This window comes from Falco naumanni, chromosome 4, assembly GCF_017639655.2.
Source record: "Falco naumanni isolate bFalNau1 chromosome 4, bFalNau1.pat, whole genome shotgun sequence".
NCBI lineage: Eukaryota > Metazoa > Chordata > Aves > Falconiformes > Falconidae > Falco > Falco naumanni.
In genome coordinates, this window is record NC_054057.1 from 74,290,497 (window position 1) to 74,315,066 (window position 24,570).

The following is a 24,570-nucleotide window of genomic DNA, read 5'->3' on the forward strand; positions in this document are numbered from 1 at the left end:
TGGGGAAATGCCCTCTTTACATGCCTCTATCAATGATTCGCAACACTTTGGGGTGAGATCTGGGGTGTTTCGTTAATGCTAGCTGGAATACCTGCCAAAGGCTGGCTGTGGGGGGCTGGCCAGCTTGGAGCGAGGCACGGGTGTGTGTGGAAGTGTCCTGGGAAGGGCAGCAGAACTCGCTGCTGTTGGCACTGCAGCAGAACACACCATCTCTTCCGTGCTGTGATTCTCTGAGCCCATTCTGCTGAGTGAGGAAACAAGAAAGGAGGGAGGGCCCTTCCTACATGGCAGTGACAGTTACAATGACCTCAACCTCAGCTGCTATTGTCCTCGTTGGAGAAGATGTGGTGGCTGGGGTAACCTGGTTCCCCACAGGCTGCAAAAACCAGACAAGTGGAAGCCAGGAATATCTGCTGTGAAATGTCTGCCCTTCTCTGGAAAGGGAAGGTAAATAATATTATAAGAATATGGTTTTAACTTTGGGCCAGCCCTTCAAGGGTCAGGCAGTTGGGCTAGGTGATTGTTGTAGGTCCCTTCCAACTGAGATATCCTATTTCATCTCACTTTGTAGAGCTTCAAGGGCAAGGAAAAACCCTTGAAAGCTTCCAGTTTCAGGATCAGAGTCATTAATAGCATGGGAGTCCTGGTGACCGGGAGTGGCCCGGTAGGACTGAGGGGACCCGCGGGGAGGTGACGCGGGGCCGTGACCAAGCCTACATCCAGTATCCCCAGCGTTCATGCTCAAGGATGCAGCGCTAATTTAAACACCTCCCTTTAATTAGCAGCTGGTATTTCGCGCCGCGCTCCCCGCCCGCGGCTGCCCGCGTGGCTCCGGGGCGGCCGCTCTGCGCGTGCGCGGCGCGCGGCGGTCACGCGGCGGCAGGCAGCCAATGGGGAGGCGCCTTGCTGCGCCGTGCCCGGGGAAAGGAAGTGCCCGCCGGTGTCCGCCGCGGCTGCCGGCCCCGCGCCCGCCGCACGGTATGTGCTGAGCTGCCCCGGACGCCCGCGGCGCGCCCGCCCGGCGCCCGCCGCCCCCCCGAGGTGAGCGGGAAGGTGGGACGGGGGGCGCCTCCGTGGCGGGGCGGGAGGCCGGGGTCGCCATGGGAACGCCGGTGCCCCCGCTGCTAGGCCGCGCCGGGGCTCTCCGGGGCAGCGGGGCCGGGCCCCGCGGGGTGTGCTGCTGCCCGCGAGCCGGAGAGCCCCGTGGCGGCGGCCTCGGGCGGAGTGCGCCGGGCCGGTGCTGCCGGGCGGCGGGAGATTCCGTGCCGGGGTTGTTCGGGGCGCGCCGGCTGGAGCAACGCGGCTGTCTGGGCGAAACCGCGTGGCGTGGGGAGTTACACGAGAGTCCCCGGACTGCAGCTGGGGGCCCTTTGCTGGCACCGCCCTGTGCCTGGCTGCAGGGGAGCCAAGAGAGGAGCCTGCTCCCTGCCTTCGGTAGAGCCGCGGGGGCCCTGCAGCTGAGCCTGCAGCTGTGCCTTCTCCTGCCGCGTCCCGGGGGGGCTCCGCCAGCAGCGCGGGGCTCTGTAGCATTAACTAGTGTCTCCGTTTCCTCTTCCTGCCGAGCAGAATTTCCCTTGGGAGGGCCGGGAGTATGTCGTGCGTTGCTAGATCTGGCTCTTTCCCTTGCACAGGAGCTGCTCTGGCTCTCCTGGCTGCTCTGTGTCTCCGGACAGCCTGGGTCACGGTTCACCAACTGCCCTGGCTGGCTCAAAGCTAACGCGTGCCATGGCAGCTGAGCTTTTCTGTGCTTTGCCCTGCAGAGGTGGTGTGTCTGTCTGAACCAGCCTGTAGAGCTGTAGCAGAGAGAAAGCAATGGCTTAACTTCGTACCTAAGCAGGACACCAGTTTCTACAAGGTGTGTCTGGAGTTTTTTGATTGCAGCTGATCAAACTGAGCCTTAAATGTGGTCCCAAAGACTTTCTGGCACGGTGCTTCCCGTCAGGCGTGGTGGCAGCTGGCTTTGTCAGAAGTGTTTCAGCTGCCAGTGCCCAGTTCCTCAGGCTGTGCAGTGATGTGTTATACCTACGCTATCTGTATGGTGAAAATAGCATCTGCATTTTGGATACTGTCGAAGCTGCGTGTTGTGCCTGTCAGTGACCAGGGCCAGTATCCCTGCCACCGGGATGGCTGTGTGCGGTCCTGAACTAAAGCATGTGTCTTAGACAGTCATTCTTGATTATAGGCATCAAATTACTATCACCTCCAGTGGTAAGCTGTTTAAATGTTTAGTTATGTTTACTAGTAGAGTTTGAACTCTCTTAGCCTGCTTTGTGTCTGTTGCAGCTTATCCCGTCTTTGTTACGCTACAGCATCTCCCAATATCAGCTAGCCCGTGCTGGGTGGCCATCATGAGCTCCTCTGAACCTTGGCCGCTCATTGCAGCAATTCACTTTCGAGATCTGTATGAATGTGGCTGAGTGTCTGGCCTTTTATTGACAGATATATAGAGGCATTAAATAAATGTAACTAGCTCAGACCAAAAGCTTTCTAGATGCCTGTTTTTCCTTTTCTGTTCTGATAATTGACTGCACCTGAGCAGCAAACAGTGTTCTCAGGGAACCTGCTGTGAGAGCATGGATTATTTTTTTTTTCCCCCCTTCACAGTACTTAACACAAATTGGAAATGTTTGCCTTTCTCCAACTTGCATTCCTTTTTTATCTACCAACTTACACACTTTATCTACCATTTTATTGGCGTTTTGGCATTATGAGAGCTTTTTACAGCTGTGAACAGCTTTACATTTTACTGTCCAGGTAATCTGTGCCCTATCCCAAAGGATCATCAGGCAGTTTTATTGCAGATCTGTTCTTCTCTTCTTCCATCTAGTTGTTATGAATCTGCTGAATGGATTATAGCTGAACACTGTCTTCACTGTGGATTCATCCTGAATTTGCTTCCTTTCTTTTAATCTGCCATAGGATCTCCTTAGTTCAGTTTAGTTTCTTCAAAAGCCTTTATGGGGGACACTTCTGGTAGCTTTTTGGGAGTGCTAGCACATGGTGTTTTTTCAAAAATAATTTCTCTGTACAAATAAACTCTAGCAGATTTCTCGTAAGTGAAGTTCTTTTAAAAGAAGCTGCTGGCTCTCTCCCAACATGTTATAATTGGAGTGTAGACTCTTCATTTACAAGATAACGTTGAGGCAGCCTCACCCCCGTGAGAAGCAGTGATACTGGGTACTGCCTGCTACCAGGCTGAAGTAGATGGGGTTATCTTGCAGGTTAAAAAAAGTAGTTCTGTTATTTCTTGTAACCTGGTGCTTTAATTAGTCTTGATATGCCTGGTAGCAAGTAAAGAAACATACAGTAGTGTGTAAGCCTTGTTCTAATACATTGTTTTGTTCTCTGAAGTAGCTGCTGCTGTTCTTTCTCTCAGCTGGTTGCTTGATGTATTTAAAAGGTGACAACGTGTCTGAGTAATTGGCAAGTGCCTGTCCAGTGAATGCCCTCTTAAAACCTGTGGCATTCTTAATTTTCTTTTCCAAAACCAGAGTGGTATTAGCGTGTCTTTTGGTAGCTGGGCTGGCCTCAGATGTCATGAAGTGTTGTGGGAACTGCCGGTGGAATTCAGAAAATGGTCTTTTGTAGTCGGGAGCTCAAAGAGCCTTTAACATAGTATGTGTATTTATTTTTGTTAATGAAGTCTGGTACTTCTTTCATGTTTGTTGTTACTTCTTTCCCAGTAAGGATGATCTTTATTTGCATGTGGGGGTGTGTTTTTCTTTGTGGAGGGTTTCTTTTGTGGGGAGTGTTATGAATATAGATGTTGGGCCAGTATAGTCTGATAAGTCAGTCAGTGAGTCAGTGCTGGTATCTTTGCCTGTTGGCTGATGTGAACTGGTCCTGCCACCCAAGAACCCATCCTCTCTCTTCCTGGCTATTTTCCACCTCTGTGCCCCCCACCCCAGCCACTCCCAGTGTAATTTATGGAGTGAGCAGGAGCAGGTGTAACTGTGGGTGCAAAGGCTGACTCTTGATGACAGCGCTGTTGTAAATACCTGAGGAATTACAGGTACAAATCTGGGGACTTCCTTGTGAGTGGTTTGCAGAGCTGATTCAGAAGTCCTCACGGCTCATCCTTCCTGCTCATCTCAGGCTGCTGGGCTGCAGGCAGCCTTTGGTAGTGGGCAGGAATTCCCTTCGGGACTTGGCGCTGGTCGTGCTTCGTTTCTCTGTCTTACTATAAGACACTTTGAAAGAAGCTGTTGGGCTAAGCTGGTGAGTGTAACAGCAGAGAAAGTTCTGTCTTAGATGAGCTTTGTTTGAATATGTCTTCTACAAACCTTGAAAGTTAAGTGCTATCTAAAAGTGTTATTAGAGTAGGATCACTCCTGTCTTCCTGGGTTTTTTTTGGTTGGTGTTTTGTTGTTTTTTTTTTAACCAGTCACAGCATGTCTGAGGGCTTCAGCGCAGGGTGTTGCAGAAAGACAGAGCTTCATGTCTCACACTGCTTCCCCCCACCCACGCTTTCCTCCTCGAAAAAAAGGTAGGAATAGGAGCTGCTCAGTTTTCCAACATTAGCTTTTAATTGAGTTTTTAATTTCTCCTTTTCAGCTTATTACTGTGGATATAAGAGCAGGCATCTATGCCATAATCTATTTTAAATGTTACTAGCTTAAAACAGTGGTAGTGTTTTTTTGAGTCGAACCTGGGTGTCTCATGCTGGAAACCACGAGTGAGAAAGAAAAGGAGCCATGATGAGTCAAGTTTTGTATTTGAGATCTCGGAGAGGTGCCAGTTAGGGAAGGACTGGACTTTTCAGGCTTTTTTTTTTTTTTTTTTTTTAAAGTATCTTGTTTGCAATAGCCTCTAGGAAGTTACTAGTGAGTATCTCCTATAACATTGTAGGTGGGGAGACTGGGTTTTATCGACAGCTGTGTGTTGCTGCTCAGTAATGAGGACAGTGTCTAGGAAATGGAGGCAGGCTTGAATTCCCCTCTCCCAGCGTTTGTACTACACCAGGCTGAATGTCTGGCTGGTTGGTTTTTTTTAGGCACTACGTATATTTTCTGTGTAGCTGTTTATTCTGATTCAGAAATGGCAGTGGGCCTGCATGTGTGATGAGTTGTTTGGGGTTTTTTGTTTTGTTTTTCTGGAGGAACAGCTGCCTGTTGGAAACTTGCCGTGTTCAGTATTTGCAAGGTATTAGATCTCTCCTCTAGCAAGCTTCTTGTTGTAAATGTGCCTCCGTTATGACCCTTCGGTTTTAACTCCCCACAGTGCTACTGTCACAAAGCAGATTTTCTCTTCCGCGTCTTAACAAGAAAAGATTTAACGGCAAAACCCTCTTAGAGATTCTTGTTCACCATTCCCCAGAGGAATTGCTGTATCTGGGGCAGCAGGAAGCTGTGCCTTTTGCAGTATGCTTTAGAGCCACTTTTTTTTGGGTACCCACCCCTGTGAAATCTATGGCTTCAGTAATGTATGTAGAGCTGTAGGGTAAAAGAACAGCCCAGAAAGCAACTTGCATGCAAAACATTAACATTCCTGCTGTTGGAAGGCTCACGAGTCAAACTCCAAGCGTGCAGAGGATCAGGGGTACAAGTATAAAAGGATTTCACTAACAGTAAGTGTTTTCATTTCAAGTAAATAACTGCTGCTTGCTGCACAGGTAGAGCTATGTTTTGCCTTTTCGTTTCTTAATACACTTTTGGGGTCTGTTTCAAATTCTGATCCTGATGGCAGGAGGCCAGAGTGTTATTTACTGTGATTCTGTGGTTTTGGCTTTCAGGCTTTTAGCCCTGTGGTGTGCACACCTCGGTCTGGGCGTAATGGAGTATGTAGTGCAGAGCTGGGGACAAGGCAGAAATGTGTTTCTTGGAGTGATGTTTTCAGAATTTCAGAGCCGAGAAGAAATTGGCTGAGCAGTGTGGGGTGAGCCTGTGGGAGGAGGGTGGAATGCCAGGACGGGTTTTCCCAGGTTGTATGCGACAGTGCTGCTTTCCTGGCTGTCTTGAGTCCACCGTGCTCTGGCCAGGCTCTTGTAGATATTCCACATGAGGAAGGTTTAGTATCAAATTTACTTTCTTGGAATATTTGGTGTTACGTGGGATTTTGGTTTAGCAGGGTGATAAAGCAACATGCTGAAATCACAGCAGAAGCACAATATGCAATTGCAGCGTGCAGCTGAATCCAAACCCAAATGTGATGCCCGTTACTGGTCTCTATATGCTCGACGTCATGGTGCTCAGCACCTGCAGTCACTGGGAAGGAATATGCAGATTGAAGCTAGCTTAGGCCCTTTGCTTTCTTCAAAGTTTACTTTTGTTAATTGTCCAGTTTTTATACTTTGGGCTCAGCCATGTATGTGTTCCCGCCCCCGTGCTGGTCTGGTTAGCTCAGGAAGACATTCTTTGTTAATTGTCTCAGTGATGACCCACTGGTGCAGCTGTCTTACCTAAACCCAAGGTTACCCTCCAGTCTCCCAGGTGTTGAGATAAATTCAGCTTTTTTTACAACACATTCTTCCCTAAGCTCACTGGGGTTTGCCTTCCTCTGCTGCAGGGGTGTGCTGGTCGGGCACACTGCCCTGGATGGATTTACTGGGGAAGAAAGTCCAGGTGCTGACAAACTCCTTTCTCCGGAGTGATGACCCTGAGAGAAGCTCATTAGTGCTCGGGATGTGCTTTGGAGGCAAATGGGATTGGCATAGCCAGGCTGGATGTGGCAGCCTAGGAGATGGTGCACGGGCGGGTGGCTGAGGAGGGCAGTTTTCTGCACAGAAGGAAGGTGGTACCAAAGGAGTTTTAAGTAAGGAGGAGCATGAAGTCTTGAGCCAGTGCATGTCCCTGAGTGACCTGGGGTCCACGAGGGGCTCTAAGGCTCAGTGCTTGTTATTCTGGATCAAAAGGTGTTATGGGCTATTGCGAAATGACGTAATCTAGCATCGGAGCCTGTTTCCAACCATGTTATGACATTATTTTCAGACCAAGGCACAAAATCACTCGTTTTGTCCTAGATTTCTCATTGAGAGTCTTGCTCACTCCAAACGTCTGCTTCTGCTAATCTGGGGAATTAAGTGATGGCAGTTTTTGGCAGCACTCCTGTGGGATATGAAGAATGGTACAGGAATGGAAGTGAAACGATCACCGTTCTGCTCCTGACTGTGAATGCCAAGTTCTGTCTGTTTGCATAATGTACTGGGAATGAGAAGACCCATATCTTCTGGAGTTTTTGTGTTGCTTGTCCCAAACGAACCTGCGTAGGATTCCTAGGAGGAGCAGGAGCACTACATGGCGTAAACAGAGTGTACCAAATAGCATATAGAGGTACACCTGTATGGCACACGTAGCGCGGCTGGCTGTGTTGCTGTAGGCAGTGTGTTTAACACCCCGGCTTTCCGGTTGTGCCTTTAGGTGCAGAGAAACTAGTCTGAGCCCAGGCAGGGAGATTTGCTCCTCACGGATGTTATGTGGGGCTGTGGGCCTGAGCAACCTGATCTAAGCTGGATAAAACTCCGAAAGGTCCTTCCAACCTATTTTTTTTTATTCTATGACCAGACTTGAAGTAGTATCTAGGAGGTATCAAGCCAAGTATTTAAATATGTTTTAAAATTTGGCTCCTATTGCTTTGATAATGTTGCCGTAAGTCCTCAAAGCACCTCTTTTGAGATTCTTAGTAATGAATTCATGTTTTCAAATCCAGTCAGAATTTTATTGCATTAAATTAAAATAGCTTGGGAACAGGGGCGTCTGTGTGGAATATTCCCTGTAAGACCAGTAACCTAAAAACATGGTAAGCTTAAAATGAAATGCAGCAGGGAGATCCTTGCTGCTTTGTTGGAATGAGACCTTTGGCTGGTTCAGTGTAAATCAAATCCCCAGTGCCAGATGGTGCAAGGTAGAGAGACTTAGAGCTGTGAAAACTCCTGCTGGTGCTCTTGAAGAGACGCTCCCCAGACAATAGCAGGGTTTGTGTCTGAGTACCGTGTTGTGCAGTCAAGGCTAACATGTGCCTGTCCTGCATTTTGAGTAGCTCTTAAAATTCTGTCTGGGCTTTGTTTGATCCTGTTTATTTACAAGTGAGAGAGGGTGCCAGGTATCATTACTTTTTTTTTTTTTTTCTTGCTGAGTTTTGTCTTGAGATTTGAGGACTGTCCACCCAGAAGTCACAAACAAGGATCTGGTGGCAACACCGGAGCATCGCCTCTGGTGAGGGGGGAACCAGGCGTGAAGAAATCCAGCTCTGGCCCACTGTGCGTGCATGCAAATCTGCCAGAGAGTATCTGCTAGTCTGTGTTTGTGCCGAGCAGATGGTCTGCTTATGTAAAGTAAAATACAGCTACTGTGTGTATGTCCATCGCTGAAGTGCGGGGTGGAAACATGCAGCCGTAGGCCTCAGAGCCGACCACGGGAGGAAGGGCCAGCTCGCATACTGTCTTGTTCAGCACCGCTGCAGCTCCTCAGGCCTGGCCCATGCATGGTATGTACTTGGTGGTTGTCTGGAGGAACTTAATCTTTTCCTTCTGTGGAACAGCAGCAGATAATCCCTAATAATCTAGTAGGAGCGTACTTGAAGAAAATGCTTTGAATTCCGGAAGGTGAAAATCTTCAGCCCAAGTAAATAAAGGTCTGCACCATCTAATGACGGAGGTGCCTGCAATACTGGGGTGATCGGCTGTGTGTCTTTTGGGACAGTGCTTCCTGAATCATAGGATCACTTTATAAAAATCCAATCGCCTGCCGGCGCTTGTTTTTCTTTATTCTTTTCTTCAGGTTTGCTTCTTTCTGTTCAGGATTAATTGATTTCAATTAGCATTTAAACTGGAAAGTAAAAGATTCTGATGAACTTCAGTCTAGCTTTGTTTCTGCAAGTGAAGAAGATTCTTTCACACTGTTTTTTTGTGCGAACACTGCATTTGAAGCAAATATACCCCTAATTGGAAGTGATATTTGGGTACAGTTCTAGTTAGTATTTGTTTAGCTTTAGTCTTAATTACCTTGCTTTTATTATGCCAGTAAATTCAGTGATATTTGTTGGTAGATGGTAAAATTTTTGTTTGGGATCTTCATGAGCTTATGTGGATGGAAGTTGAGGTCCAAATAAAGATTCATAAAACCAGCATCTTGTGATGGTTCATTGCTGACATCCAACTCATTTTTGCAGGATGCACAAGGCAGAAATAGTGTTAAAACACGTCTAATAGTGCTCAACAAGGGAAATCTTAACTTGCTGAACCACTTGACCAGGCTTTGGTAGATATGGAAGTACTCAAGGGAATTTTTCAAACACATTTAAGCAGCTGCCTGGCAAATTCTGCTAAGCATCGGGCTTTATTGTACATTTGAACACCCTGTTGGGGTAAGAGTGCTGATTCTGTGTGGCTGCCTCAGTTTTTCTAGAAATATGGTATTATGTAGATTTAAAAAAAAAAATAATAAAATACAAAAGTTGTAAGAGGAAGAGGCTTCCTGCTCTGAGAAGAGCCCAAGTTGAGGTTTCTTAGCTGTGAAGCATCTCATCCAAGTAAAGAAACTGTCCATGCACCTGGTGGCTCACCTGAACTCAAACCAAGCCCTGCTCCTGCATGGTAGGACCTGGAAATACTGGTGGTAGAAATGTGTCGGTACCTGTACTTGGCTTACTGTGCTGTGGGAACACATCGCTTGGGCTGATGCTGGAAGATAAAGCCTCCTCCGCCCTTTAGACAGAACTGTCAAATACCAGGTTTAGCCCATTAAAGCTAGAGCTTATTAATGCCAAAGACTTATGACGTTATATTTAAATAGTATGTTTAGGCGTTATGACGTGCTTTAATTTAAAATCCTATGTTAACTTGGCTTATTTAGTAACATACTATTTATTTTCATTCCATTACTGCTAGATATTTGTAATGAGAACTTGACAGGTTCCTCTGCAGCTACCCAGTACACTTAAAGCCAAAACATTTTGCTAGATTTGTTTCAATAGAGCAAAGGAGAAGACTAGTGGAAATGCTCAAAACCTTTATACTTCCCTGTAATTTTTTTGAAATTAATTTGTTGTGTGTTAATATCTGCAGTTTTTAGGTAGGAAAGGGATTTAAATGCTCAGTTTCTAATTCTACTCACTGCTAACTTTGGTATTTGGGAAAGGAGTGTCCTCGGAGATTTTTCAAATGTTTAACTGTGTGATCATACAGCATATGACGTTGGCTCATTTTATAATCCTCATAAGCGAGTGTTTCCCATTTTGACAAAAGGGTGAGGTCACTGTGCCCCAGTGGGCAGAGAGGCAGTGGATGACGTTAACCCTACTGCTCCCCGGGCTGCGGCCATTGCACAAACAAAAGGCTGCCACCTGAGAAAAAGATATTAAAAGAAGTAAGATAACTTCACGTTTTCAAAAATGGCCTGTGGACCTCCTTCAAATTAACTGCATGTGGCTGGAGCCTGTTTCGCTTCACAGCCGCCACCACTTGGGCTCAAAGGTCAGAACTTGGTGTTGTTGCTGTTGCATCAGTGAGTGGAGCTATGATAACTCTAAACCCCTAAAGGCACTTTTAACTTCGGTTGATTCCTAAGGATGTATTTTACACTGATAGTTGGGGTTTTTAATTATTTCTTTATGCTTTCAAACATATCTTTTGTCCTCAAAACCCAAGTTGACTCTAAAAGCCTTGGTCTCATCACTGTGCTAGTTGAAGCTTTTGTCCGGGACTCTGGCTCTGCTAATTACAGCATGGCACAGGCTGTGCGGGGGGCAGGAGCTGGGTGTTTGCCCAGGTGTCTGTGGAGAGCCAGAGCCTGTCACCTGGGTATGGACAGAATTGACTTGCTTGGGATTTCTCTTCTCATGGTCATAGCAGCTGCTTACTGCAGCGGCAACGGCTGGCCAGGGAGGAGGCTGCTCTCCTAAAACCTTGTGGCAGGACACCGTGCCCGGTGGGGGTCCTAAATGTTATTTAAACGTGCAAGAGCATCCGGGTTGGGTCACATAATGTGAGGCGGGTGGAGCGAGTCCCTGCAAACACAACCAGTGCTGGGAAACGTCTGAATTTGAGGGGAAGGGAATTATCCTGTTCAACAAAACAGTCATGGATTACTTTTTTTTCAAGGCTGGCTTCAGCTACAGGATAATACATAATGCTTGCCTAGCTCTTTGAGAATATAGTGTTAAATAAACATGAACTAATCCTCGCAAGAATGCATTCTGTGCTGGCTCTGCCTCTCCTGCAGCAGCTGCTGGCGAAGTCTGCTCCTAGGCCCCTGCCTTTTATGTTTATTAGCAAAAATATGGCTCTATTGTGGTTGTTTCATTTCTCTCTGATTTATTAATGCTGAGAGTATTGACTGAGAAGGGGTGTTGCCTTACAGGAGCATCGAAACTTCTCAAGAAAAATTAAATGTTTGCGAAAGAGCACTGCTGTTGTAAACCTGAGTGCCGCTTAATGCCCACTAACGGAGTGATGTATCGGGGACTGGAGCTTCACCATGGCCAAAGAAGCTCCAGCCGTGTATGTCCACGGGCTCCTCACTCCTTTTTTTTTTCTTTTTTTTTTTTTTTTTAATTCCCCTCCTGAAGCCTATCTTCTGCTACCCCAGCTTTTGCCAAGCAGTTCTGTCCTACGGGCAATTTTGCCCTCACTTCGTGACCTTGTGGTGGGTCACTGCTCTGAAATGGCTCAGCAGAGGGTGCGGCGAGGGTGGGACTGGGGTCCGCACCACTGTGCGTATCGGCTACCCCAGCCAGCAGCAGTGGGGATGGGGTCAGCCCCAGCAAGTGAGCGTGTGCCCGTCCTTAGGGCCCTGTGGGGTAAGGCTGAGGCGTGTTAAAAGGTCCCCAGGGGCTGGTGGTGGAGAGTGTGCTCGCTGCTGCGGCAGGGTACGGAGTCGAAGGCTAGCCTCGGAGGGCTTGAGCCAATTCTAGGGGTGTAAAATTGGTTTTAAAAGCAGCAAGGAGTACTGGTTTTGTGGGTTGTCTAGGTGCTGAAGTTGTTTTGAAGCTGGCATCTGGACTGATTGTGAAAACTGTAGGCTGCTGGGTAAATGTGCGGTCACCGTCCTAGAACGGGCTGTGGAATAGCTGTGATTCTTCTTAAGGGCTTCTTTGGAGTACAAGTGATTCGTATCAGTATACTGATCCCTTCAGATGCCCTTCTTGGGGAAATACATAGGACCAATCACTTGGGAAGAAGGCTGTCTCTGGGAAGGGTCCCTTGCTTGGAGAACCCCACCCCATTTCATCTTTTTCACAAGCTGCAGGAGAACATTCTTGGGCCTCTGCTCTATTAAAAGCATTTTGCCGTTCTTTCTGCCTGCATGGGAGAAGGGCTGGCAAAGGTTTCGCTAGAGAGTAGTGGACCTTAATTATATCCTTTCTCCTGTTAATACATCACGTGTTTGATGTTTCCAGGTTGCACGTAAACCAGTGGCAGGGTCCCTCCTTCCTCCTGGGAGCTCTGGGCTGATGCGGTGTAGGGGCATTATGGTTCGGTCTGGGAGGACGGAGGGGTGGGAGCTCACGCTGCTCTAGCTAGTGCGAAGGAGTCGTGCCACATGTGGTGTAGGGAGAGTGCCAGATTCGGGGGTGAACACTGTTCTCATTAGCAGCACTAATTACCTTTCAGCACTGATGTTGGGTTCCAAGGATCCCAACATCTGGGGACTCTCTGCTCTCTGAATGTCACCACGTTGTGCTAACTGGGAGTTGTGCTCTTCCAGTTCAGCCAGGGGAACTGCAGGAAAAAGCTGGCTTATGTACCTTCAAATAGAGATTTGGGGATGGAATGTGGATATTATGGCTTAAACTGTTTTGGTTTTTGTTTTTTTTTTTCCCAAGAATACAGTGGAAGGGGGTGTTTCCAAATTTTTAGGAGAACGATCACACCCAGTTGTGTGCTGTCAAAACATGTCAAACTGGGATTGCTACTCTGCCTACTCCTTTTGTGCGTCTTCACCAGTTACAAGTGTATTACAGAGATGATGTGATTTTTGCACTGAAACTGCTGAAATGGCATATCCAGTCCAGTGCAGAGTGCGTTTCCATCTGTTCCTTCTCGAGCCTCTGAGCTTCCAAGCAAGAGCGCTGGAGAGCTGAGCATCCCTTTCAACAGGAGGGCACACAAAAGCACTGCTGCGTGCAGTGTTTTCCTTACAACTTGGCATTTTGAAACCAAGATTTGAAACTTAAAATTGTGGGAAAAAAAGTAGAAACAAAAAGAAATTACTCTTTTTAATTAAGGGTGGTGGGGTTTGGTGTGTTTTTTGTTTCCATCCTGGTCTGGTTCTTTGACCTCGGACTAGGAGGGCTGGAGTGAGAGAGGCAAAGCTGGGGATGGAGAGCTGCAGGTGGTCGGTGAAAGGGAACGGATTCCTGCAGCTGCCCTGGCTCTGCCTGCCTTGTTCGCTCCCTGCGTGCAGCGGCTCGCCTGGGGCTTTGTCCAGCCGGCAGCCTGTTCTCAGGGTCTGTTCTTCATTCGTGTGCCTGTGCTACAAATGCTTTTACAACCACTTTAGTTATTGCTTGCTGCTTTCCCTCTGGTACCTTCTCAAAATAGGCTGAAGACTTTGAAGTAGGTGTCCTGTACGTGGTTAGCAGGACTGGGGTAGCGCTATGGTGAAAGAAAAGGGTGTCCTGGGATTTCTGTATCTGAACGCTCTCTGCTGGGCTGAAAAGCCAGCCCTCGTGGAATTGTAGCATGTAGGAATGAGGGGAAATAAAACTAGATCTCATTTCACCAGCGTAAGTTAAACAAAATTAACACTTTAAAGAATTTGAGTCCTCTGCATACATACTCACTGGAGATGACGGGATTGTGTCAGAGGACTTTATAACTGTTCTTCTAGCAGCGCTTCCTTTTTAAGCTGTTTGTTCAGTTTTTGTCTTAGCGAAGTGTTGGTCCTGCACAGACATTTGAAGAGCTCCATGCATCATAAGGTACACTTGGCACATTGCTGTCTTACTTAATGCAGTATGCGGAGCACCTGGTTGGTGCCACATGCTACTTTACACAGAACATCACCGGGCTGCGCTCGCGGGGAGCGGGGCCGGTACAGATGCAGGGCTGGGGAGCGGTGTCAGGTGAGAAGTGAGCTGTGCTTATCCTGTGGGCAACAGGGCTTCCATTTGCTTCTCAGGTTAATGCTGCCGTGTTTTGCTTTGTCTCTCTTAAAGTCATTCTGCCAGGAAAAACAGCTTTATGGGTACTGGGGACCTTCTGCTGCCTTTGCGCAGATGCCTGGCTGCAGCTGAGGGTCAGAATCTGCTTCGTTGGTTTTAATGTGATTTTCTTTTCTTGTAGGCGTGAATGACAGAGGAGGTGCCCCCGACTGCACTTACGGATGTAAACCTGCGTCTTCTCTGCCACGATGACATAGACACAGTGAAACAGCTCTGTGGCGACTGGTTCCCAATAGAGTACGTTACAGGCTTGGGGTGTGAGGTGGGGGGGATCTAGGAACAAATGGTGCGGACCTGCATCGATCCAGTTCAGAGCTGACACCAAAGGCCCTGCAGGCACCTGGACTGTTGCTAAGATGGCAGCAGGTTCTGAATCTTTTATGCGCTGTGGTGGAGTTCCTGTTAACAGCCCTTTGCTGCCTGTCCTGCAGGGTCCTAAAGTCATCAGAAAGTTCTGTATGTGGATTTTGGCAGAAAAATGGGCTTTGTGATGAAGGGAGTGGACCGAGCTTCTTGGGAAAGACTGTGTATGAGATGGGGAAAGGAGCACACCTCCAGGAAAAAGGACAGCATCCCTGTGCTTGCGAAGGAAAGTTGTGTTCTGGAGTGTGTGCCGAGGCAGCACCTTCAGAGCTGAACCAAACTGACATGGAGCAACTGTTCCCAAGGCACTGTCTTTCTGAATGTCCCAGGGGGAGACTGAACAGTGCTCGGGGTCACTGTTGCTTGCAAAGATCGGGCTTAAAGCTGATCTCAGTCTGTCCCAAGTCAGTTCTCCAGGCCTCCGTTTGGTAAATGCTTTTGCCTGCACAAGCATGGGAACGAGGAGCTTTTCTGGGGGACAGCGATAGCTTTGTGGCTTAAAGCATCCAGGGAAAATACGGCTGTAGACTTCAAGGGTTTTTTTTCTTTAGCTTTGTGGAAGTTCATGGAGGATTTTAGCAGATTATAATTAAGATTGCATAAAATGTAACAAACCAGCAAAAGCATTCATAGTATTTTGAACTTGTAGATTTCTTTTAAACACAAGGCGTGCTGAGCTCTCACTTTGAAATAAATCAGTGTACGCTAGTTTCCCTTTAGTAGCTGCAGGAGGAGGAGAGCTGGAGGCTGATGATGTGATTTTTTTTTGTACCAGTATGCAGTATTTTTTTCACATGTGTATCAAATTAATGAGATCCTTATGCTTTTAGATGAGGGCAGATGGATCTTGCATTTAAAAATAACTTGCTAAAGATGGAAGTGAAAGCTCTGGGCAATGAACATAAAATGAAAATGTGGTTGTCTTAGCAAGGCAGGAGGCCATTCCATGAACAGCCTGCATTGCTGCTTAGATGCAGTTGAAAGAAACCATGCTACCAAATGGGGTACAGCAGCTGTTTGATGTTCACTGGTACCATGCAACTGTTAAGATAGAAAAAGTGAATAACTTCTTAACCGAGATTTCACGGAATAAGCTAAATTAATAGTATAGAAAGAGCTCTGCGTTGACATATGGCTGAGCTACTTGGCTGTATGTCCTTGCAGAAGACAGCCCTTTCGGCAGGACGGCTTCCCTCCCTTAGTCTTGTGTAAAATACATCAGCCTGTAGTTCCAGTGACTGGCATTTAAAGGTGCTGCTCAACTGGAAATGGGCAGCAACATCTCAGCATAGTGTTGGCTGAGGTGCTGCCTGTTCCCATGGGTTTGCACCCCCAAACATTCCTGTTTTTTCTTCCTTCCCAGGTACCCTGACTCATGGTACCGAGATATCACTTCCAACAAGAAGTTCTTTTCCCTGGCAGCCACATATAGAGGCTCCATCGTGGGAATGATAGTGGCAGAGATCAAGAGCAGAACAAAGGTGCATAAAGAGGTACGCTACTAAACTGTGCTTCATTGTGAGATAGTCCACCTCTTGCCATGGTTAACTGGGATGGAACATGTCTGGGTTGGTTTTTTTTCCCCCTCCTCTATCGAGACACTTACAGGAGTGATCCTGAGTTAACCTGAGAAACCAAGAGCATGCTGATTTCCAGCTAAGGGAGCATGCCTGGTGGGATGTGTCTGAACACCTGGGCTGCAGAGCAGCCTGGTACCACAGAGTCTGCCCCGGCTGTGAGCATGATGGGAAGCTTACTGCCCAGCGTGCTGTTCCCTCTTGTGAGAGATCAGGTCACGCAGGCTAACGGCAGCAAGCCGTTTAACTGTTGCCTGGCTGTTTTCAGTCTGCCTGGTCATTCTGGTGACTGAGGTATGTGCAGCTGTGGGAGAACAAACCTCTTCCTTTCTTACGTAAGGGTTGAACTTCCTTAGCTGTACTGGGTGAGTCACTCCTGTGACGTACTGCAGAAAGTCCTGCATTTACACAGTCACTGTCCTGAACACGAAGCAGAGGTAACCAGTCTACACAAAGCTCAGGCTTCAGGGATAACAGACCTCGGAGGCCAGGAGAGACCACGCAGAACAGCAGAGAGGTGAAGAAGAGACGGTCACTGAAGACAGTATAGGAAAAGACCACTGGGTTAGTGTAGGGGAAACAGTATGGGAAAGTGGTTTTAAAAAAACCCTGCGATGCAGGTGGTGTATAACTTCTACAGGGCAATCAGTGTTATAATTAAACAATAATCTTAACATATAGGAACCCAGAGCATTGAGTGGTCTCTTCACTTTAGCTATCTGGCTTCACCTCAAACCTAGTCCAAGTCAGAAACTGCATCTTCAGCAACTCTAACAAAAGGCTCTTGTTCTGGCCAAGCTGAAAGCCAGGGGCTCCTTCAGACACTGCTCCAGGCAGTTGGGCTTGTAGAACATGCTCCTTGTCCTCTTCAGCAGTACGGAGGTCTCCAGCTGACATGGAGCTCAGGTGGAGCATGCAGGCAATAAGGACTGTTGCTGGATTAATTTAGACACTGATGAGTAACTCCGGAATTGGCACTTTGAATCCTTCCTGGTAAAGAATGCAGTATATTCTGTCCCTAAGTCCGCCAATAATGTATATAGTAAGGAAACGTCATGATTTGTGTTCTGTGTCTGGGAAGATGATATTAAAGTAGGAATAAGCCCTAAAAGACCATACCTGGATTTTTTTTAACTACCCACATCCTTTGCAGAAGCTTCAACTAAGACTGTTCAGTGAAGAAAAGTTTTCTGCTGTAGCTTTGTTTTCAGATGTTCCAGTACAGGATTCTGGCTTTCTCCTGTGACCCCCACGTATCCTCCTAAATAACTTGTCATATCTCTACTCAGGATGGAGACATCCTAGCTTCCAATTTTCCTGTGGACACTCAAGTTGCTTACATCCTAAGTCTTGGAGTGGTGAAGGAGTTCAGAAAACATGGAATAGGTAAGGTGCTGCTGAGTGACAACTCTGTTGCTGTCGTTTGCCACGTATGGCTAGCGGGCATGACTGAAGGAGCTCCACCATTTCACCTTTTGAGATAAGCTTGTTGGTGATTTGTATGAGCAATTGGGAAGGCGATGCACTTGCATCCCCTTCTTGGTGTTAGTGCAGGTGCACTGACCTATCTTTATTGGTGTCGGCACAACTCAATGTGCAGGTATTTCCAAAGAGCACGAGGCTTTGTCCATCTTGTTCCCAGGAGACAGCTGAGCACACAAAAAACTTGCACTCCTGCTGCTGAGACTGACTGAGAGTGCTAGGACTTCACTCTGGAGCAGGGTTTGAAACAATTTTATTTCATGGGCATCAGAAGCCTGGTCCCTGAGGCAGAAAATACAGCTGCTTTTAACCTTTCGACTTCAACAGATAGAACAAACATTTAGAAAAAGACAAAGGGAACTGGAAAAAGTGTGTAACTTGGACCTGATTAAATCTGTCAAATGCGTGTAAAAGTCAGCACGAATGCCTGCTGCAACACGCAGCAATTCTGCAGCCATTTGAAAATTCTGCAGTCAGAAGGGTTTACCTCTGTTTAGAGCAGGATGTGTTTTGTCATCAAGTGCCCTTGTGGTGTAATTTCAAGAATGATCTGTATCTTTGGTCTGCAAAAGGAAACAGGCCAGGTTTGGCAGCGTGACCCAGTGTTGCCCACCTGGAGTCTCTTCACTGGAGATACATACAAAAAAAATAAATATATATATATAGCTCATCTTCCAGTCCTCCCTTCTCTGCCAGTCATGTTTAGAAAGGTACAGGCTGGTGGGATACATAAATGACCAGAAGAGTCGTCAGTGAGAGCCCTGTATTTAAAGCTTGCATTGAAATGCTACTGGAGATAGATATTTCTATATAGAGAAGAAAATACTAGCACAGAATAATGGTCACAGGAGATTGTAAAGGGGTCTTCTGTTCTGTGAAATTGTGGTGGTGGTGAGTATCCTTTCAGTTTCCAAATCCTAATGATCTTTTTAACAGCTCCATCTTGCTGGAATTTTCTCCTTTCAGTATCAATATTTCCTGTATCCATTACATCTGTACAGCATGTTGCTGTGCACTCTCAAAAACTTTGGACTCGTACCTGTAGCAGAACAACCTAGAGAAGCTGCTGCATGCTGCTGCTTTTTCAGAGACCTTTCTCTTGAGAGTTTTTCTACTTGTGTTTGAAGCTGAAGTCTTTCATGCAGGAGGCTTTTCACCCCAGGTGTACTTCTAAGCGCTGAAGCCCTGATTTTTCTCTGGCAGACATTAAAAGGCTTTGGTTTTCAGTTCTCTGTTATTCTTAAACCAGAGGGCACTAGGATTTCTATGAGATAGAAGAGTGGAACATCTCGTAACAAAATTAAACCACTCTCCTGTTGATGTCTCTCGTTGTCTTTTTGTTCTTGGCTGATATAAATTCTCACCCAGTATCAAGTGACAATGAAGTCAGTGCTGTTGACTTCTGCTCTGAAATCCTGTGGGTCCTGCTGAAAGTCTTACCTGCCCTGGGGATTGTGAAATAGCAGCACGGATCTCATCTGTGTGTTTGTGTTAGCCAAGCTACTTCTTTAGCCTGTTGGTACCACACCTGGTGGAAGAAGTTGTCCTGCAGGTTCTGCTGGGTTCTACTCTGCCAGGTAGAGTTGGTTTGGATGAACCCCCAGCCTTTGTCTTTTGGGGCTGGAGTATCCTCTGTGCCCTTCTCTGGTTTCTCCTGCTGACTAGTAGCTGCAGCAAATCCAGGTTGAATAAGACTATACCTCAGCTGTCCTCCTTAGAAGGAATCTTAAAATCCTACCAGTCTTCAGAGCTTAATTTCAGTTCAGCAGACACAATACAATAGTCTGCTTGTGAAGTCCTGTTTTGACACTCTGCTTGTTCTAAATGGCTTTAAAATAAAGAAATGTGGTGGGACTGATACCACTGAAAATGACTCGCTGACCTTCCCAAACATTAGAGCTGCTTCGCTGGGTGGCTTTGGGCATTACTGTCAGATTCCTGTTATCTGGCTCATCTTTATGGTTATTGAATCAGAAGTTTGTATCTTTATAAAATCTGCTTTGTGAAGAATAGAATCTGCTTTTGCTCATAGGTGAGATGAGATTTGTATTAAACCCCTGTACAGTGGTCCTGTTAAATTCATCAAGAGGGTCAGTGAGAACTGGGTGGGATCTGGGGTTTTCAAGCGTGTGCAGCACTTGCTGCTTAGACACTGGGTGCAGGAGATCTCGGCTGGGCCCTACGAACCCTGAGATGGCAGCTGCACTGCGTGATCCTGCTGCTTTTTCCTTCAACAGGTTCGCTCTTGCTTGAAAGTTTAAAAGACCACATATCAACGACTGCCCAGGATCACTGCAAAGCCATCTACCTGCACGTCCTCACCACTAACAACACAGCAATAAACTTCTATGAAAACAGAGACTTTAAACAGCACCACTATCTTCCCTATTATTATTCCATCAGAGGGGTCCTCAAAGATGGCTTTACCTATGTCCTGTACATCAATGGCGGGCATCCACCCTGGACAATCTTATATCCTTTACTTTCAGTCTGGTTAGCCAGCAGAGCACGCCCAGCAGGCATCACACCGTGTTTTGGGTTAACAGCAGCAATCCAGCAAAGTGTAAACTGTCGAGGTGTGGGGATGGATGCCTGCCTGGATGAGAGTTTAACCTGAAGCTGGAAGAAAGGTGATGTTAGAGGGGTTTGACGGTGACCCGTTCGTCCCCTGACTCCTCTGGGAACAGTTCAGGGAGGCAGTGTCAGACAGTACATTGAATTTTAAGTTGGAGCAAGCTTGATGCCAGTGATAGCAAATGCTGGTGTTAAGCCAAAGTGCTAGGCGTGCTTTGGCTTGTGGGTTGCAGGATTTGGCCAGGACCATGGCAGAGAAGCCCTTGGGCTTCCTGTGACCTAGGATCCCCTGTGACCCTGGCCTGGCCTGGATCTCAGCAGGCTGCTCTCAACCTGACTTTTGGAGGTTTTTTCAGGTCACTGGATCATGGAGAAGAAACTTGATCTTTCCTGGGGGGTAGCTCAGCCAGTCCAAACCTCTCCAGGCAGGTGGATGGATTGCCGTGCCCACAGGAACTTGCTGTGGAGTGCGAAGGGAACTGGCAGCTTAGAGGAGGTATTTCCCACACTCGCTGGAGCCAGCATTCCCAAACTGCCGTCTTTTACAGTGCAAAGCAGACCTGCTTTTGATAGAAAAGAGCAGGCAATTAATACAAGGAGCAGGTCTGCCTAACGGAGCAGAGCAGCTTTCGCTGTGTCATGGGGTCTCTAGGGAGTATTTTAAGTTATTTCTTAAGTTACGGTGTAAATGTTGCTGTCCTTAACTGATGGCTACTGACTACCTACAGCACATTGGATCAACGCTAGCCAGCCTGAGCCCGTGTTCAATTCCCCAGAGGATATATCGACAAGCCCAGAGCCTTCTCTGCAGCCTTCTGCCCTGGTCTGGCATTTCCGCCAAGAGCGGCATTGAATATAGCCGGACAATGTGACTGGATCAGAAGATGTACAAAAAGCAAAGGTTGGTACCTGGGAGAAAGCTCCCTTCTCTGCCCGAGGCTGGCAGCGACGCCCCAGGGCCGCTTTCCTGGGGCAGCTGAGAGCATCCTCGAGCGAGGGCTGCCGAAGCTGCCGCTCTGCTGCTGGGCGAGCTGCCGTGCAGGGTGTCTGGGGCATCGCTGTGCACCAGTCTGCAGCTGGCGGCCAAACTCCTACTGGTTTCATTTGAAGGGAATTTGAACTCTGATGCTGTTTAATTGAGGCCAGAGCCTGACAGCAGATGGAACCTGTCCCTGCTGTCTCTCTCATTTTCCCAGCTATTGGACCAGCTTGCAAGGCCCAGAGTGACTGAGTCCTCGCTCTTTCCCCAGCTCGGTCACTGGTAGCCCATTTGCCACCAGGTGCATTGCACATCTCTGAAAACAAGGTCTTCAGGACGGTGGCTCCCCAGTACGCTTGAAGGGACTTGTAACACCTGGCTTCCCTAAGCCAGCCACCCTCTTTTCTTTCCATAGGATTGTTCTTCCTTTCATCTCCTGAACCATCCGGCTCTGCACTGATTCCAGTGATGACGGCTCTTGGTCAGTGACCCAGCCCCTGGATGGGACTCCTTGTTCCACAGGTCACCCGAGATTTGGCAGACTTCCCACTTGTCGGGCTGCAGCCCTGACTTACCCCCGTGGCCTGGAGCCTGAGCGCTGCCCAGGCAGGCCTGGCTCGTGCGAGGTGTCTGGGCTGTGCCGTAGCTGAGGGCCCTTTGCATCACCGGTCTGTGTGCATGTTGCACTGTCCCCGCCACTTCCCTTGCCTCTGGTTTGCTCCCATTTCTATACGTGGTGTAGAGGGGCTCGGCTGCCGCTTCCGCACCATGGCTACAGAAAGCGGCGTGAATGAGGTTAATGAGTCTGCGCTGGCCAGCCGGGTCAGCGAGCCCTAAGAGCCCTGGCAGGCCGCTGCTGGCAGAACGTACAGTCATGCCCTTGTTGCGGGGAAGGGAGGAGCTGGGCGAGGGGAAGCGGAGCGAGGATCATGTCTGGGTCCTGCCAAGTCAGCTGCTTCCTGCGGGTAACTTCCAGGGAGGGCAACTGCCTCGCATGAGAAAGCACCCAGCCCTGCTCGCTGTCTGGAGTGACTTAAACAGAAGCATCTAATTCAGGATGCATCAAGTAGAAGGCAGGGAATGAAATTGCTATTTCATAGTGAAATATATATATATAAAATACTGTATAGATCTTTCTGCCTTTGTCCAAGTTGGAATGTGGCAGGGCAGGGGAGCTGCGGGTGTAGAGCCACTGCTGCAGCCAGAGCCCTTCCCCTCCGCTGCATGCACCCTCCCTCGGCACCGGGGCTGGACTCTTGCAGGATCTTTAGGGATGAGATCTGTGTACAGATCACGACAGCTTTTCCTTGCTGAAGAAAAGCCCCCCAGCTGCTCAGCGGTGTGCTTCAGGCCGTAGCCCAGGCACCCCCGGGGCTGTGCCAGCGGGTAGTGTCCCCACAGCTGCGCAGCCGTGCCCTGGCTGCAGGACCCCGCGGTGACCGGGCATGGTTATGTCCTGCCTGCGCAGAGGCCCCGATGTGCCCGTGTGCTGCAGCCAGGCCGGGGACCCTTCTGCGCCTTGGAGCGAGGTTGGGTGAGTGCTTTGCTTTGAAGTTGGGAGTCTCTGCAGCTCCCCCAGCCCGGGCACGTGTCGGAGGTGCAGGTGTTCTGTGCCCTGCCGGGTTCCCCTGGCAAAGCCCCTTCCCCTGCTCAGCGCCATGTTCCTTGTTCCCCTTATTTTGAAACTGGGACCTGAGCAAAGGAGGCCTGAGCCAGAGCGGGTGCATCGCCTCCACGCGCAGGCAGCGCCGGCCCTGGCAGCGGGCACGGGCAGGGCCTGAGGCTGACACAACACACGTCAGGCTTAGAAGGGAGAGAAGGCGCGTTAAGGTCTTGCAGTCACGTCAGTGTGTGTAACCCCTGAGGTGGGAGTTCATTAGTAAAAGGGTGCAGGAGGTGAGCTTGCTGGTTCCCGAGAAGGGTGGCTGGGACTAGCTGTGCCCTCTGCCGCCGCGGCACTGGCACAGTGTGCTGCCGCTCAGCTCAGCGGTGGCTCTGGCGCAGCAAGCCTCAGTGAGCGCCGCTTCCCCCACGGCCGGACGCCAGGAGCCGGGGTGGCACGTACCTTGTTCTGGTGCTCTGCTGGGAGGTGCTGGTCCCTCTCCGGGGACTCAGAGGTCTGGCTCAGTGGCTGTTTGACACCAGGTAAAAAGGTGTCTCCCTGAGGATGGTCCATCCTTGGGGACCTTCAAGCCCAAGGAAGCCAGGGCTGACCGCCGCGCGGCCCTCGTTGCGAGGATGCTGGAGCAGAACGCTCCGGAGGCTCCTTCCAGCCCACAGGTCTCTGGTTCCCGGTCAGTTTAGACACGCAAGTGGTGCTGTGCTGGGTGCCAGGCTGCGGCCCCTGCCCTGCGTGCAGCAGTCGAGTTCAGGCTGGAGGGACGCGGTTTTGGGGCAGAGGAAGGGCAGTGGGGCAGGCAGCTGCACGCCGAGCTGGGGCTGAAGCTCACAGATCAGCTGAGGCGCCGCTCGGCATTTAGCTGGGCCGCAGGGTGGGAGAGGAGCTGCTCACTTGGTGGGTTCGCAGCCCACTGCCCCCAGAGCTCACCTCTGCAGGGCTGCGCGCTCCTGCCTGCGAGCACCGTGGGCAGACGAGCAGTGCGGCCGAGGGCTTGGCTGAGCAGCCGTGTCCCACCGCCGGGAGCCCCGGGCACCCTGTGCCTCCCCCCAGCGCCACGGAGCTGGCTGGGCCCTTCGGCCGGGCTCCGGCTGCCACCCCTCACCGTGGGGGCTCGGCTGCCTCCAGCGGGTGCCCTGGCCGTGCTCCTCTGCCCAACCTCATGCCAAGCAGCTCTGCCTGCGTGTGTTGCTGAGGTGCTGGCTGCGAGGCTTCAGCTGTCCCTGTTGTCCCCGGTGCCCCTCTCGCAGCTCAGCTGGCAGGGGAGGTGGGGCAGGGGCTACTGCAGCCCCCTTCCAGCCTCATTTGTGTTACCACTCTTTGGGTTTGGGTGTGGGTTTGTTTTTTTTTTGCTTAACCACATTTTATTTAAACACATCTATTGGTTTGCATGAGTTTCTTTAGGAACTCAAGCCCCTGGTTTTCCTCAGCACTTGCTTTCTTTGGACCGGAATGAATCTCTTTCTCTGCTGATTGCCTGGGACTGGCGTTCCCCCAGCTTTCTCTCCTGCCCATTACACAACCCAACTCCGCTGCTGCAGAACTTGAGCACATCCCGAGGGAAGCTGTGACTGGTCTGTGTCCTTCTGCCACCCTGTCCTCCGAGGCATCGGCCACATCCCCACCTCGTAGCCCCTTATTTATTGAGGAGCGTGCTGTCACCGCCAGCCTCTCTAAATGTCTTCAATTAAACCAAACCTCTTTTCCGAGTCGTTTGTCCCTCTGTGCGGGAGCCTGCCTCAGCGGCTGCTCAGGCACCTTCACCTGGCCTTGTGCTCTGCCACTACACAGGGTGAGCAGGGTGACCAATGCTGGGTGACCACAGGGCCAGGCCAAAGGTGGGAGCAGGGGGAGCAGCTCCTCCAGCGCAGACCCTG

The 24,570-nt window shown here is 49.2% G+C and overlaps 1 protein-coding gene across 3 annotated transcripts; it reads left to right on the plus strand.

The window, feature by feature from the left end:
* Nucleotides 1-903: 903 nt before the first annotated feature.
* On the plus strand, nucleotides 904-24,402 carry NAA60 (N-alpha-acetyltransferase 60, NatF catalytic subunit). 3 transcript variants are annotated; one of them, XM_040591127.1, is made up of 7 exons: nucleotides 904-1,041; nucleotides 14,222-14,337; nucleotides 15,827-15,956; nucleotides 17,330-17,426; nucleotides 19,760-19,994; nucleotides 20,812-20,997; nucleotides 21,491-24,402. In XM_040591127.1, the coding sequence occupies exons 2-6, from the start codon at nucleotides 14,228-14,230 to the stop codon at nucleotides 20,966-20,968; spliced, it is 729 nt and encodes a 242-aa protein (XP_040447061.1). In that variant the 5' UTR covers nucleotides 904-1,041; nucleotides 14,222-14,227; the 3' UTR covers nucleotides 20,969-20,997; nucleotides 21,491-24,402. The 3 variants fall into 3 exon arrangements, with proteins under 3 accessions (XP_040447061.1, XP_040447064.1, XP_040447063.1); XM_040591130.1 differs by having other exon boundaries at nucleotides 946-978; XM_040591129.1 differs by lacking the exon at nucleotides 904-1,041 and adding an exon at nucleotides 5,302-5,566.
* Nucleotides 24,403-24,570: the final 168 nt, after the last annotated feature.